Below are 17189 nucleotides of genomic sequence, written 5' to 3' on the forward strand. Positions count from 1 at the left end.
GATCCTTTGGAGATGAAAATTAATATATCTTTATTGTTAAAAAAATTATATAGGAAAATAAAGCTATTATATTGGTTTTTGTAAATTAGCATTTACTACTTTGAGGGTTATTGGCTGGATTATAACAAGTGACTTTAACTTTAATTTTCATCTACAATCATAAAAAAAAAAATTTTTGCTAAAATATTTACAATCATACAATCATAAAAGTTACCAATCATGTTTTATCTATTTTTTAAATATAAAATAAGTTTTATAAAGATTTCTTTTGTAAGCTCTACAGAAAAGATATTTTGTAGAAATATCTTTCCATTTTGCATTTGCACCCTAACCAATCACCCTTTTTATATAGTCTATAAATAAATGATTAATGAAGAAAAATCAATGATGAATCATTGTATAGACTTTCCATAATTTTTATATTTAGATACAATAAAAGAGTACTAGATTTTTATCCGCGTTTTCTAAGCGCGGATTTTTTCGATTAAATAAAAATATTTGATATCAATTAGTGCTTTAATTTTATGTATATTATTAAGTTACAAAGATTCATTATATCGAAGAAGAAAATGTTTATTTTTGTTTAAGATTATTTAACTGATTTATTAGTATATTTAATATTTTATATGTATACTCTTATGTAACAATGTCATTTTTATATTTTGTGCATTTTAAAAGAGTTACATTTGTTGAGTCAGCGAGGCATAATATTTAATAATTAGCAGGTTTTGGGTAATTTGATAATATATATTTGTAGGATTTTTAACAGTTTTTGCAATGCTTTTGTATCCGACTCATATCTGCGGTCGAATCGATAAATCTGGTGATCTGTATATAATCTGATTTCGATTTAGTTAAACTGTAATATTTAAAAATCAGATAAAACTCGGTAAAAATCCAAAAACCCGCTATTAACCCGCGGTCCGACAATAGTTGATCCGATAAAATAGAGTTTAAATTTACTGAAGGCAAGAACTATGAAAATATTAAATTCTATCTACTGGTTATATTTATACTGAGTCATATGTTTTTCCTTTTGAGTCGAGTAACTAAAGAAACAGATCTATTTTGATTACAATATAGTAAATATAGTAATACTGATTAATTAGATGGAACAAATATAGTTATACTAATTAATTTTCTAAGTATTGATTAAATTATTGTTGGAGAAATATATTGTAATATATTGTTAGTCTAAATTTAATGCAAGACCAAAATATTAGTAATTTATTTAACAAAGGTGTAGTAGATAAACTTCATAAGTAACCAAAGCTTTAACACTATTGGACATTATTTGACAAATGATTCTCTCATATGTCATCATCACAATAATTTAGAAAGAAAAAAAAGATGAGATGGCATACTAACAATGATGACATGGTTTAGAGCTGATTTTGACATAAATATTTACATTTAATATTGATTTATATTATTGATAAGTTTTCTAAAATATGGTAATAATTCATAAATCATCATTACTATAATAATAAATAATATAACAATAAACATAAAAATATAATATATTTTAAAATTTTGGAAATATCATTTAATTTTATAATTATATAATTTTATGACTATAACCATTCTTCAAAATTTTATGCAGTTTATAAAAACCGTAATTTCTAATCTTAATACCATTATTTCCTTTTCAATATGTAATTTTTTAAAAAAATATTATTATTTTTATGTTTTGATAGTTATATACCTATCAAAAATTTCTATTAATTTTATAGAATTTTTATTTAATATATTTTAACCAAAAGAAATAGATAAAAATCTTTTCAAGATTATAAATTTGATATAAACATATATACAAGATAATTTTCTCAAATAGACAAATATAACATGATCAAATGATAAAAATATTTCATTAAAGAGGTAAATATACAAGTATACCCCTAGACTTAGAGATTAGAATTAAAGGTTTAGTTGTGGGAATGGTGTATAAAATTATAACAACAAAGAAAATTACAACTAAAATTTTAAAATATTTTTTAAAAATAGTTTCAACAAGAATTTTTGAATTTCAAAAACAAATTGAAAAAATTTTAAAACCGAATTTTGAAAGCGAAATGTCAAATTTGAAAAGATATTATTTGAAACTATAAAAAAAGTTTTTTAAATTGTTTTTTTTAATTTTATTTATGTATCTATGGTATAAGGGTGTTTTTTTGGTATTGTGTATATTTACCTCTTTAATGAAACATTTTATGTATATCAATTAAAAATGATTTATACCATATATACCCTAGATAATAATCTTGAAATACATTTTATGTAAATACACGATTTATATCACCCATTATAATCTAAAAAACACCCTTGTACCATATATGCCCTAGATTATAAATGTTTCGTTTTATACACCACTCCCAAAAATCTTTCCTTAACTTTAAACCCTAAATATACATGTATATTTACATATTTTATGAAACATTTTGGTCATTTTGATCCGGTTATATTTGTGAAAAAACAAATTTAGAGCTATCTAGGGTATTTCTCTATATGTTATTAACTATATTTTTTAAGAAAAAATATTTTATCTTAATTTTATATGAAATTAAATTAAAATTTAAAATGAACAAAATTTTATTTTTAAATATAAATTAGATTTTAAATTTTACTTTATTTTCGCACATGGTGCATGAAAACACCTAGTTTATAAACAAAATATAAGATCAACTCTAGTGTTTAATTTGTGTTTGGTTACACGATTATGGAATGAAAGTATGATTTATGGTTTTTTTTGACAAGCCGTTTTTATTGATTGTCGGACGAGTTACAAGAGTTCTTGGTAGGGGTGGGCATTCGGATATCTGTTCGGGTTAGGATTGGGTATTTCGGTATAGGGGTATAGAACCCGTTCGGGTATTTCTGAACTTCAAGTCGGGTGCGGCTATTTCTAATTCGACTTCGGTTATTTCGGGTCGGGGTTCGGATATTGAGATTTTGAAAGAAAAAAATATTTTTTTCATTTTTAAGTTTAGTATGTTTAATAATATAGATTTCACTTAACTGTTTTTTTTTTCTTTTTTTAATAGATTGAATGATTAATATATTTGGAGATAACATTTCAAAAATAAATAAACTTTAATTTGGCTATTGTTTTTAAATTTTGAATATAACTTTTATTAAACATAAAACAAAAAAAAAACTTGATATGCATTTTATGTGAATGTCAAATCATTTTTTCCGTAATCATATGTATATTATATATGATTTTAAAGCATGTGTAACATCAATATATATATTTTAAATAAAATGAGAGATGTAAACTAGATATATAAAGATAAATATACATATGTTCGGTTATTTTCGGATATCCATTTGGATTCGGATATTATTCGTTTGGGTTCGGATATCCAATCTTTCTTAAATTAATACACGTTCCGGTATTTTGCTATTTGGATTTGAATTTCGGTTCGAATTCAGATAGGGTTCGGGTATCGGGTAAAATATATATTGTTGTCAGTGAGTTGTAAAAACGGGAAGAAAAGGTAAATGTTTTGGTCGGAAACAATGACCGATATGAATAAACACTGATCTAGCCGTCAGTGTTGTGTGCTTGATTTCGGATGCCGCTCTCTTCTCTCTTCATCCTCTCTTTATACTCGTTTCCCTATAGCGTATCTCGGTCGTGACTTTATTCGGTTTGGGCCGAAATGGCTCGGACTGAGATGTCATGGGCCAAGGTATCTCATTTTTCTAGTTTGGTCCGAAAATCAATATTTATTGGGTCTTGTCTACAAGGGAGTGTAACTCTCCTCAACATCTCGTCTCTGGATTAGGGTTTCCAACATTGATCGTGTGGCCTGGCCTCTGGGATCAGTGTGGATTACTTAAACTTGATTACGACACATAACTCCCAAAAGGTTAGATTTTGCTCTTCTAATCTATGATGAATTTATGTGTTCGATCGTATTTGTAAATAAAACCATGATTTGACTAGGGTTCTCTTTGTAGAGACTAGTCTTTTCTCCCTACGTGTCTTTTTATCAAGAAGAAGAATTGAAGGACGAAGAAGCCACTTCAGAGAAGGTTTGTTTTAATAACAATGGGGAATATCAGTGAGTTGCCTGAAGATTTACTCCTGAGGATATTGTCATTCGTTCCAACAAAATATATTGTGGCGACGAGTCTTGTCTCAAAAAGTTGGAGATGTCTCTGGACAAAGGTGTCTAGACTCACGTACGACTCGTGCGAGCTCGAGGGTCAGTATGACCCTGTTAAGACTAGACGATTCCGACAATTTTTAAAAAAGTCTATGCTTTTACATCAGCCTCGTGCTCTTGAAACCCTGTACATGGACTTTAGGCGACGTTCATTGGGCATAGATATTACACCGTGGATTAGAACCGATGTTCTATGCAACCTACGAGAGCTCGAGGTTTATGATCGTAATGGTCCTCATGTATCATTCCGTTTGCCTTCTGTCTTGTTTACCTGCGAAAAACTTGTTGTCTTGAAACTCAGATGCATGATCGACGTGCAACTTCCTTCGACGGTCTCTCTCCCATCCCTCAAAACTCTGCACTTAATTAATTCCTTGTTCCTGCTCAACGACGAATCCATTCGTATTATTTTTTCCAGTTGCCCTCTATTATCCGACCTTAGACTGGACCATCATGTTATGTCCAATTTGCATATCGTAATGCCTTCACTACAGAGATTGACCATCGTAACAGATAGTGGCTACGAACCCTTGCCTATTTTTCTGGATCATTATATTCCGAGTTTAGAGATAAGCACTCCTTCTTTGAAGTACTTAAACATCGAAGATTCGGCGTCCACATTCTGTGTAAGGGTTAGTATCAGATGTCCATCGAACGTCGAGGTAAGCTTTTCCGTTCTAAATTAGTGTTGGGAACATCACGTACATTAAATGAGAAATCTCGTTTTTTATTTTTATTTTTTAAATTATATTCTAGGATACAAGCATCTACCGTCGGATGGTACAGTTGGAGCTGAGTATGTGCGGAGGCGTGTATGAAGAATTGCTTATACATATGCTCAAACGTTCTATAAACTTATCGGTTCTCAGGATTAACAGTGTAAATTTGTTTTCAATATGTTTTATTTTTTCTTTAGAAACTTGACTATCTTATGATATAATGCATACACTGACACTATTTTTTTACTCTGGTCTTAGAAATTCAAAACCTTGGATTTGTGGAAGCAGCCTAGTTCTGTTCCTCCATGTTTGCTTTCGAGTCTTCAAACTCTGGAGTGGAGAGGATACAACGGGAGCTGCGCCGAAATGGTGGTGGTGAGTTATTTCCTGAAGCATGCACTATGTTTGAAAACGGCAAAAATCACAACTGAATCATCTGACTTGTTCGAGAAGACGACGGGTTACTTACTTTCTATGCCAAGAGGTTCTACAACTTGCCGGCTTGTGGTTGGAGTAATGAATTAATGAAGTTGTGAGTAACAGAAATCCAGTGGTTATCAATTCCTTGCGCAGAAAGTCAGAAATTTAGTCTTCCTGTTTCTAATGTTTTGCCTAAGATCTCAACAAGTTGTTTTTTTTTCTCGTCTATACTTATTCTAAATGGATGACTTATAAGCTATTTTTTTCTGTATTTGACCAGTGAAAAAAACTGCTCGTTCTGAAGAAGACGCTTTCTTGGGTTACAAGTATCAGCATTAATTGCTTTCTGTTTTCATTCTTGCTAAATGGCAACAACACACCAAGAGTTAAGATTTTTATTTGGTAAAATTGTTATTAAAGGTTGTGATCTTGAAACTCAAAGGTTGGATCGATATGAACATTCCTTTGACTGCCTTTCTCCCTTCACTTAGACTCTTCACATTGTCCTTCCTGAGGAAGTCAAATTATGAACACTTTTAGGCTTTTATCGAACCGTCCTTTTTCTTGTTGATCCAATGGTGAGACAAAGAACAAGCAATGCTATGTCAAATCTTTGATATTGCGGTGGTACTTTCATTGGAGAGATTGTTCATTAAAACAGTAACTCAAAAGGACAATGGCTTAAGATATTTTCCACACGAGAAGTCTAATTCCAAAGGCTATGATTAATGCTCCTTCTTTGAAGTACTTAATATTTGATGATCAGGGTAACGATTTATCATTAAGGACTTGCCTCAAGTGGTGGAGGCAAATATAAATGCGCTAATGAAGTATCTACCAAAGTTTTCCTCAGGTATCTAACCAGCCCGGTCAAGCGTCTTTCATTATATTCACTGAGATCAGATGTAATACATCACTCAAATGGTTATATACACTGAGATCAGATGTAATACATCACTCAAATGGTTCAATTTATCGTTTGTTTAAACCATCAGAACCTTAATTAAAGCTTTTCTCTCCTTTAAGGATATGGATCCTAGTATGTTCTGTGACTTCTGTCAACTTGTAAACTTGGAGTTATGCACATCTACAAGTGGGTGGTTGAAGTTACTTGAATACATGCTCGAATGTTCCCATAACCTACGAGTTCTCAAGCTTTTCGATGTAATGCAGATGCCCCCCCCCCCCACTTTGGTCTAATTATATGTTCTTTTAGTTTTGGTTCTCACTGATTCGATTGATATCATGTTTTCTTCTTCTTCACTCTGGCCTTAGAAACATTCTTACTCGTGGACCCGTCCACTGGGTCGTTGGGACCAGCCGAGTTGTGTTCCAGAATGTATGATTTCAAGTCTTGAAACTCTGGAGTGGAGAGGATACATAGGGAGATAAATAGATTCTGGGTTCTCGTTATCATCACACTTTGTTTAGTAATTTTCAATCTGGATTCTCGCGTCCTAAAATATCTGAATACAACGGTTAGCTACAAAAATGACCAAGTTAACTTAATGTCTAGTAAATCTTGAGTGGATGAACCTAGTTCTACATTCATTTGATGTTACAAAAGGTAAGGAAGACCATTATAAGAATTCAATCAAACTGAAAATACAAACAATTTGACCAAAATATTAAGTTGATAACTATTGAACGACGTTAGTAATCTCTTGAAGAGTCATCATTTAGATTCTTTACAGTTATGTAGCTGTATGTATATATGTGATGAAAGCATAATTGAAAAGACTCATCTCACACCTTTTGCTAATTCAAGCATTTCCAGCGTTTTGTTGAGTTTCTCCCTTTTTCTGTTGCTCTGCTTTTGTTTGTCATTTTATTACTTCTGGAGTGAGAAATTTAAAAGAAAAACATATTTGTTGTTTACCTCTGAGAGATATGGACAAGATTAGTAGGTTGCCTGATAAACTGCTAGTGAAGGTGTTGACATTTCTTCCAACAAAAGAAGCTGTGTCCACTAGCATTTTATCAAAACGATGGGAGCATCTCTGGATGTGGTTGCCAAAACTTGAGTATGATGATCAACATTACTCAGAGTCTGCACGCAAGAGGCTACGGTGTTTCATTGTCAGAAGGTTACCTCTTCTTTGGACAAGAGGACATCAAGAAAACAAGCAAGGGAAGAAGTATGAATGAAAGGGTGAACAAAGAAGCAAGTAAGTTAGCAGAAGAATCAAACAAAAAATCAAGAAAGCAAATAAACAATGATTATCCAAGCAATTATGCATGTATACAGTATGAAAGTACACATATGAATGCATGTATGTATTTATTTTGTATGTATGTTTTGTATTTTTAAGTGATTGCGCAGAACCCATGTATGGAGGTTTGAGATACACCATATTAGGATTTGAAATCGGTTGATGCAGAAGAAAATAGGCCTACAAGATAAATATAAATGAGTAAGCCAACACCAAAATAACACTTGGAACTTGGAGAATCAAAACAGACTAACAAAGACATGAAAGGAAACCACTAACCTGCAGAATTTCAAGTGACCAGTGTTTTCTTCACGAAACAGAGATGTGGTTACTCTGAAACATTGATTCAAATCCAAAGAGGGTGATAAATCCATAATACTTCACCAAAGAATTGTGCATCCATAAGAAAAGCACATACCTGAGAAAGTCAATATTGGCATATATACTTCAAGCTCTCACATAAGTATAAAGGCTAACACAATAATATGTTAAGATTTTGGATGCTTATTCAAGCACGTGTCTAGTGGAAATGAAATTAATCTTGATTTCACATATGTTTCTCAATTCTCATACTTGTGAATTTCAGAAACTAATTACAAGCAAGTTTGAAAAGCGCATACCTATCGCAAAAGTCCGCTACACTTGAAATATCTTCAAAATATTTAACAATTTGGTTTTGAACACCTTCTGAAGCACATACCTGAAAAACAAAAAAAAATCAGAATCATAGTTCTCAGTTCAAAGTTCAGAGTATGAAAATCTTAAAACATCTTTAAGAGTATTTATCTTTAGACATCTTTGTGGTTATCATGAAGATCATTCTCAGTTCAGATCCTTTGACATCTTTTAAGCTGTTGGTCGTTGTTTGTCCGATCCAACAAGTATAATTTAAGCCGTTAGTAATTTTTATCCATCTAAGGACTTCTCGAAGACTGTCTTAAGACATCGCAAAGCCGTTGGTTGCATTTTCCCCCATCCAACAAGCCTTATTTAAGAATCTCTTGATCCTTGCTAAGTATCTTTTTCTGAAGATATCTTTAAGCCGTTGGTAGTCTTTGTCGCTGTGTGACTTTCCAAATCCGTGAATTGTTTTCATATTAGCCTATGTCTTAAGACTGATTTCGGACATCGTCTCTGTCTTAAGAGCTTTTTCATTCTTTGTCTTAAGCGGTTGGTCGTTTATTTTTCCCATCCAACAAAACGTAAGCCAAACCATTGTCTTTGTGTAAAAGACTTTTGTCTTTGTCCTAAGCTTATTTCAGCTGCTGGTCGTTTTTCTTTCCATCCAACAAATCGTTAACCAACCCCATCCAATTCATGGTCTTTTTTTACTTTTAAGCCTTTGTGGTTTAGAGACAAAGACATAGTTCTTAAAGCCTTTTTTACTTTTAAGCCTTTGTGGTTTAGAGACAAAGACATAGTTCTTAAAGCCTTGTGGTTCAGACACTTTGTCTTAAGACATGTTCAGACTCTTTGTCTTAAGACATGTTGGTTGTTTTTTCCAATCCAACGTCTTATTTAAGCCATTAGTCGATTTTCATCTAAAGACTTTTTCTAAGCCGTGGGTCTTTTTTTTCTCATCCCCATAGAGTCTTTGTCTTAAGACTTTTTAATCATGAACTACCAAGCCATCCAACTCATAGTCTTTATACTTTCAAGCCTTGTGGGTTTAGAGTCAAAGACAGAGTTCTTTAAGCCTTGTGGTTCAGACTCTTTGTTTTAAGATATTTTGGTCGTTATATCCAATCCAATGAGTCTTATTTAAGCCAATGGTCATCATCTAATGACTTTTCCTAAGCCGTGGGTCATTTTTTTCTCATCCCCATAGAGTCTTTGTCTTAAGACTTTTAAGTCATGCACTACCAACCCATCCAACTTATAGTCTTTAGACTTTCAAGCCTTGTGGCTTAGAGTCAAAGACATAGTTCTTTAAGACTTGTGGTTCAGACTCTTTCTTTTAAGACATGTTGGTCGTTTTTTCCAATCCAACGAGTTTGGTGTAAGCCATTAGTAGTTGTTTCATAATCTAATGACTTTTTCTAAGATGTGGGTCATTTGTTTCTCATCTCCATATAGTCTTTGTCTTAAGAAGTTTAAGCCATGCACTACCCATCCAACTCATAGTTTCTATACTTTCAAGCCTTGTGGTTTAAAAGTAAAGAAGTAGTTCTTTAAGCCTTGTGGTTCAGAGTCTTTGTCTTAAGACATGTTGGTCGTTTCTTTCCCATCCAACGAGTCTTATTTAAGCCAACGGTAGTCGTTTTTCATCTAAAGACTTTATCTAAGTCGTGGGTCTTTTTTTTTTCCTCATCCCCATAGAGTCTTTATCTTAAGACTTTTAAGCCATGCCACTACCAACCCATCCAACTCAGGCTTTGTCTACTTTTAAGCCTTGGGGTTTAGAGGCAAAGACATAGTTCTATAAGCCTTGTGGTACAGAGACATGTAGGTCGTTTTTCCAGTCCAACGAGTTTTATTTGAGCCATAGGTTGTTGTTTCATGTAATGACTTTTTCTAAGCCGTGGGTCATTGTTTTCTCATCCCCTCCACATATAGTCTTTGTCTTAAGACTATTAAGCATGCACTACCAACCAATAGATTCCGAGTCTTATTTTCCATCCCCATAGCATACCTCTTTAGACATGCGCTACCAACGAAAAAAATTCTTACGGGACCAATGTTACCCAAATAAAAATCTGACAGAACACTATTAAGATTAGTGCTTGCCAATGATCTTTTTTTTTGGATTTCAAAATGCTATAACATGGATTAGAACTGATCTGATGGGTTTGACTTTGTCTTCGTTTGAATTCCATCCTCAAAAGACATAATTTAAGAAAAAAAAACTTGCATTTTTAGTTCATAGAAGAGAAATTACCTTGGTGAAGATGGTTTCATGCAGAGTAAGCTTCAAGGTATGTAAAGAAGCAACTCTGGCAGAAAGAAAAAAGGCCGGTGGGTTTCCTCCTCCAGACGATACTATCATCTGTTAAAACAAAAACCGTCTTCAGACACTAAACCTAGCTGACTTGTGTGAGACTTATACAAGAGCATGAATTTGACTGATTGTACACTTGCAACCATTTGGGATTCCTGAGATCTATGATGTAACACACAAAAATATATGCATGTAGTGAAAGATACACGGATCATTTTACAGACAAGAGAAACAGTGTATGGATAAGTTTCTAAACTAATCGCAAATCTGAGAGAATGTAGCAACGACGAGTGCAAAGATGACTAAAGTTTCGAAACGAAAACGGGAAAAAGAACCCTAAACAAAAAAAAAATATACTCTGAACAAATTGGTAAATTGAAAACGCGAAAACGAAATAGCGAAACAGATGAGGGGTTAACACAAACCCTAATTAACATATACAGGGACGTACCTCAACGGTGACGAGTGAGAGAAGCCCAAACAATCAAATCGGGTTTTAGCCGGAATCAACCTTCAAAATAAAACCAAAAATATAAGCAACATCTCTTCCAAGAAGAAAAAGATTGAACAATTTCAGAATATTTGGAGAACCAGAAACAAATTCGCGATCAAGGAGTATTTGAAACTTAGAAAAAACAAATTCACGCTTTACAGAGAGCGAAACACTTACTAATCTAAGATTGCAATCGGATTTTTTCCAGTTTTCGAAGAATCGATCGAGAGAATCCTTCCAGAAAGAGAAAGAAACTGTGAACAATGTTGACACGCACGCACACGATTCTTAACGTCTATATTTAATTAACGGAGTAGATCATTTATGTGTTTACTGAAGACGCGTTTTCTAACGGTTATATTTAAAAACTGCTTCGATTATTTCGAAATTGAACCGGTCCTGTGTTTCCTAACGGTTATATTTTTTCACTTAAACCAAACCGGCCTTGAATATTTTTAACGATAATCTACTACTTAGGCCTCGATTGGTACAGCTGATGAAGAAGCAGTAGCAGTATGCTGTAAAAGCAGTATGCTGCAGAAGCTGTATGCTCATATTAAAACTTTTAATAAAATGATTGGTAAAGCAGTAGCAGTATATAATTTTTTTTATATAAAAGTTAGTATATAATATATTTATTTTAAAATTATATATATTAAAATTATAATATATATACATATATATATATATATTAATAATATATTTGTTATTAAAAATAATGAATCTTAATTAATAACATAAATTAAACTAAATTTTAAACATGAAATATTATTATTTAAAAATATAAAATTTTAAATATATAAATTTATTTTTGGATATAAAATAATTTTGAATATTAAAGAAAATAAAGAAATATTTTTTTGGATATAAAATAAACTGAATATTATTAAACAAAATAAACAAATTATCATTATATATATAAATTTTTATTTAATATATTAATATACAAAAGAGATATAATTAATTTATTTTATTTACTATTTTCAAAAATTATTTTAAAAATAAATTTTACAATTAAAATATATATTTTAAAAATAATATTTCGCATTTAAAATATATATATTTATATAATTAAATTAGATTTTAAATGTGAAATACTATTTTTTAAAAAATTATATTGTAAATTATTTTAGAAATCAAAATTTCATTTTTTGGATACAAAAATAATTTTATGATATTATTAAATCAAATAAATGAACTAATTATATTTATTTCTTAAATTTATAAATTGTAAATGCAAATGCTCTTCCAAAAGCTTCATATGAGAGCATTTGGAGAGCATTAGCATTTAGTAAATGCTTTTCTAAATGCTTTTCTAACCAATGTTGATTGGATGATGTAGAATATAATGCTAATGCTAATGTTCTACCAATTAAAGCCTTATACGGTGTCGTTTGTATATCTACCAAACCGGTCTTGTATTTCTGTGTCGTTCCAGACTTCCAGTAATGAATTTTTTCTTGCTATTCTTTTAGTTTTCATATTTTTCACTCAAAACTTTACAATTGTTTTAGTTTCATAAATATCAAGTTTTGATTTCTTACTCTGAAACTGAATCTCAAGTTTTGATTTATTACTCTGAAACTGAATCTCAAACTACATGATAAACATACATAAAGTCTTTGTTTGCTAATCTTGTGCAATGAACTTTTGGTTTTCTATTGGTCTTCTTCAACTTAGTCTTCTTCTTTCAAATCTCTGTACTACTCACTGATCCACTTCTCTATAATGGTGACTCCTCTGCTCTTTCAGCCACTCCGGGTCGCCTTTCGTAGCTGCCTTGAGATCCGCATGGTGCGCACCTGTTTCATGCAAAACAATGTTGAGTTTCAATTTTTTTCTCAACACCACTATTTGACAGAAGAATGTTATCTTTCTTGGTCACAAGCGCGATACTGCTGCTTGAAATGTTCTTCAGTACCCTGAAAATATATGACAAAAAAATATCAATATGCTAAGATCCAAATTCAACACAACTTTAATTAACATCATGAAGTACTTACTACTTACCCTCGAGGGATCCTGCATTACATTGGAGAATATAATGTTGCTTCCAAACCTCTTCAACACTGACTCTATTCTCTACAAAAACAAGATCACAAATCTTATTTTATTGAATCTGATCCAATAGACGGGAAGGAAATGAGAGAAAACACAATACAAAACTAACCTTCCCGCCCAACTGTGGTGATCCAATGTGGTCGAGGCTTGACTATGTATCTATTCAAGTGCCTCAAAGTCAATTCCAATGTTTAGTAATTTTTTGCTTAGGATCTCAATACGTCTTTTATTCTTGTCTTTAGTAATCTAAATGGAACACTTCTAAGCTTCTATTTGACCATTGAAAAACTGCTCATTCTAACTCATTGGTTAAACTGAAGAGTGGTTCTAACTCATTGGGTTTCTATAGCTAGCCCTTTCGATGCTTACTTTATGTATCTAACTTTCCCAAACTATGTGATCTAACAAATCACATCTTGTACTGTCTTTTTATTGAATGCCCTTTTTACAAAAAAAAACTGCTCATTCTGACGAAGACGCTTTCTTGGGTTACAGGTATCGACTTTAATTGCCTTTTGTCCTCCTTCTTGCTAAATGGTAATACACCAAAAGTTGAGATTTTTATTTGTTAAAATTCTTATTATATAAACAGAGATTTTTCACATACAGACTAGAAATATTAAAATTTACTATAATCTATCATAGCTATTAAGATTTTTATAAAACTTGCACAAAAGAGTGCTAAAAGGTTAAATTATAATTTTAGGTAAATCTATTCATACTTAACTAACTAACTAACAGCTTTGCTGACACTTGGCTAATTTACTGTGAAATATTTGAATTTATTGATGTTTATATTAGACTGTTAAAAAAAAAGTTGAGAGCAAACTGCTAACAGAACAGACCCTTTTGAGCTTGAGAACTCAATATTAGGACAGTGTTTGAGTAATTTCAGAAGTGTTTTATACCACGTTAGGATGCCTGAAGAAAGAAAAAGCCAGGAGGACATAAACCCTGTCAATCAAAGCAAATAATTCGGATGATGTAGTGAGACAAAGAAAAGCTTATGACATGATTGGACTTGATGATGTTTTTTTTACCTGATAAGTGGCACAACACAGATAACGATATCATATTGGGCAAAAGATTTCATCAAATTCTAAGGTTGATCAAAAATAGTGTGGATGTTCGCCATGAGGCCCATGACCAAATCAGACATAGATTCCAACTTAAGTATTTAGCAATCTTAAAGTTGAAACATATTATATGATTTGGCCAATGGTACCGTTGGTTGGAACCTATTGCACAGATTCTCTTTTTTTTCGCCTAAACAAAAAAAAATATTTTATTAAAATTAGAAAATTGTGTTTTTGTTAAGATCACAAATATTAATATATTATACATATATACATTTAAATGTGATATTTATGTAAATCTTAATATATATACACTTAAATGTGATTGTTGTTTAAAGTATTTAGCAATCTTAAAGTTGAAACATATTATATGATTTGGCCAATGGTACCGTTTGTTGGAACCTATTGCTAGGGCTGGGCAAAATAACCGAACCCGAAAATCCGAACCGAAACCGATCCGATAAAAACGAATCCGAACCGATCCGAACCCGACATAAATACCGAATGGATCTTGTTTTATGGTATTTTGGGTTATGGGTATTATCCGAACCGAACCCGAATTTAAATGGATATCCGATAGAACCCGAAACATTCAAAACCCTCAAAAAATCTTGTACCAAACATGATTTCAATTCCTGATATGTATCCAAAATACATTTAGATATATGAAATATCTAAATTATTATCTATTACATAAAAGTTGATGGTTTTATAACATGAAAGTTTATGGTTGAAGATTGCGGTTGAAGTTTGAAGTTTTTATATTTTGGTTTTGTGTTCATTGAACAATGCTTCCCATTTCATGAGAAATCGATTTCGTTTTATGTTTACATTTATTTGGTTTTATTTCTATCGATAGATATATTTACCTTTTTCGTTTAATTTTGAATGATCAAGATTGATGTTCCTTTTTTTATTTTTGAATCAATCTTACATATGTTTTAGTTACAAAATTTATACAAATAAAATATTTTAAAATAAAAAAAAAAACTGATTTTACTTATGTCTTGAAGATTGAAGTTTGAAAAATTTGTAGTTGAAGGTTGAAGTTGGTGCTTGCAGTTGAAACTTGAAGTTTTATTTAAGTTTTTGATTTTTGATTTCATTGAATAATATGTTTTCCATTTGGTTTTGGTTTTGGCTTTAGCTTTTTTTTGAATTCTCTCATTTGTTTTGTTTTATTTATATCAATAAAGATGTTTGGCTTTCTTTTAAATTTGCGTCGTTTTATAGTTGTTTTCTTTGGTCAGTGACAAAATTGATGCTTTTACTTATTTATACTTATTTACTTGTATTGCAAGTTACAACTTTTAGATTTGTATTGATTACATTTAGTATAAACGATATACTCAAGAACCGAAAGTCCGTTTGAAACCTAAACTCGATAGTATTTCGGGTTATACCAATACCAAAATAATTTACCAATCCCGACCCGAACCGAAGAGCACCCGAACCGATCCCGAACTGAAGTTTTAAATTATCCGAATGGGACTGGTTTTCGGTAACCAAGAAAACCCAAAACCGATTAAAATAGAACCGGCACCCGAATGGTACCCCGGTTGTCCAGCCCTACCTATTGCACAGATTCTCTTTTTTTCGCCTAAACAAAAAAAAATATTTTATTAAAATTAGAAAATTGTGTTTTTGTTAAGATCAAAAATATTAATATATTATACATATATACATTTAAATGTGATATTTATGTAAATCTTAATATATATATATATATACTTAAATGTGATTGTTGTTTGATTACTTTTAAAATTAAGATCGTACGTTTCATTTTTTCTCAATATGTTATATCCAGATTAAATCAAAACAGAAATTAGCAGTTAGTTGTGATATCTGGATGTAAAAGACAAAAGTTAATAGTAAAACCAAATAATTTTCAGATGCAGTATCTGTATATACATTTTTATCTTTTTAATTAATCTATGGATATCTAAACTTTAAAGGCTGAAGTACAAATAGTATTTAGCCCTGATTTTTCCACAAAATTTACCATCTCATGCCACTGCAATTAAAATAAATAATAAATAATTAGTTTTAATGATTAATGGTTATTGAACATTTATTATAACTGATTTTTTAAAAGATTTCCATATATATGATCTATCAATCAAATCTTAGGAGTTTGTTGTAATAAAACGTGATCTACTCCTAAACTAACATTTTTAATTTCTTTCCCTATAATCAAGTATAATTAATTTGAAATACAAGTCTATTATATCATATAATTTAAAATAATTTAAAAAACTGTATAGTTTAAATATTACTTGAAAGATGACACTATCGAACATGTATTTTATAATTTTACAAACCTCTTAGTCCATATGCATATATTGATTATATTTAAATCATACGGTTTAAGAAATGCATTGGTTCTGTTTTTGGGCTTACTTTTTTCTTATCTACTTGAAGCAATACACATCCAATAAAAAAAATATTTAACTGATGCAACACACATCCAAAAAAAAAAATATATCTAATTGATATATAAAATATATACAATTTTAAGTTGATACAGTCTCTTTTAAAACATATTATATTTACACTTTATATTAATACATAGTTAGATTTTTTATAAAAACAATATTACTATCTAACTGATGCAATACACATCCAATAAAAATATCACAATACAATTAAAAAATATGGTCTGAATAATAAACAAACATTAGAACGGACGCACAGATTTGTCGATTTAACTTAAATCCGGTTTTTAACATAACTCAAAATCGGTTTGAGGAGCGAGTCACGGTCTGACCGGTTCGACGGGCCGGTTCGGTACAGTTTTCAAAACAATGCAAATATGTAATATGAATATATATATATATATATATATATAAACTATAAATTCTGTAAAAAAATATATAACCGCGCGGACACGCGGATCAAAAGCTAGTCTATCTTATTAAAGCTGAAGTACAATTTCGGTGTGTTTGGATACTTGAATAAGAGTATTAAAAAAATTTGGTGTGTTTGGAAACATGGATTGTAGTCTTTTTTAAAAAAAAAATTTTGTTTGGAAACAAAGATAGTAGTATTAAACAGAAAAAGTAATGGGCTTAAGTTATTAAGTCCATTATAAAAGAAT

The 17189-nt window shown here is 30.9% G+C and overlaps 1 protein-coding gene and 2 long non-coding RNA genes across 7 annotated transcripts; 1 reads left to right on the top strand and 2 right to left on the bottom strand.

Annotated features, from left to right (window-relative positions):
* The first annotated feature begins 3756 nt into the window (after positions 1–3756).
* Positions 3757–5528, top strand: LOC108824646 (F-box/FBD/LRR-repeat protein At4g26340-like). Of its 5 annotated transcripts, none has more exons than XM_056994248.1 (4): positions 3757–3872; positions 3950–4834; positions 4929–5051; positions 5150–5528. In XM_056994248.1, exons 2-4 carry the CDS (start codon positions 4055–4057, stop codon positions 5414–5416), a joined length of 1170 nt encoding a protein of 389 aa, XP_056850228.1. In that variant the 5' UTR covers positions 3757–3872; positions 3950–4054; the 3' UTR covers positions 5417–5528. The 5 variants fall into 5 exon arrangements, with proteins under 5 accessions (XP_056850228.1, XP_056850229.1, XP_056850231.1 ...); XM_056994249.1 differs by having other exon boundaries at positions 3771–3872; positions 3964–4834; XM_056994251.1 differs by having other exon boundaries at positions 3776–3872; positions 4001–4834.
* On the bottom strand, positions 5527–11259 carry LOC108826428 (uncharacterized). Its single transcript, XR_001945445.2, has 7 exons — positions 11133–11259; positions 10914–10973; positions 10403–10510; positions 8145–8224; positions 7804–7942; positions 7191–7704; positions 5527–7121 (listed from the first exon to the last, which is right to left on the bottom strand). It is a non-coding gene; the product is annotated as an uncharacterized LOC108826428 (long non-coding RNA).
* Positions 11260–12539: 1280 nt separating this feature from the next.
* Positions 12540–13169, bottom strand: LOC130499904 (uncharacterized). Its single transcript, XR_008938757.1, has 3 exons — positions 13126–13169; positions 12966–13037; positions 12540–12877 (listed from the first exon to the last, which is right to left on the bottom strand). It is a non-coding gene; the product is annotated as an uncharacterized LOC130499904 (long non-coding RNA).
* Positions 13170–17189: the final 4020 nt, after the last annotated feature.

This window comes from Raphanus sativus, chromosome 9, assembly GCF_000801105.2.
Source record: "Raphanus sativus cultivar WK10039 chromosome 9, ASM80110v3, whole genome shotgun sequence".
NCBI classification, from domain to species: Eukaryota; Viridiplantae; Streptophyta; class Magnoliopsida; order Brassicales; family Brassicaceae; genus Raphanus; species Raphanus sativus.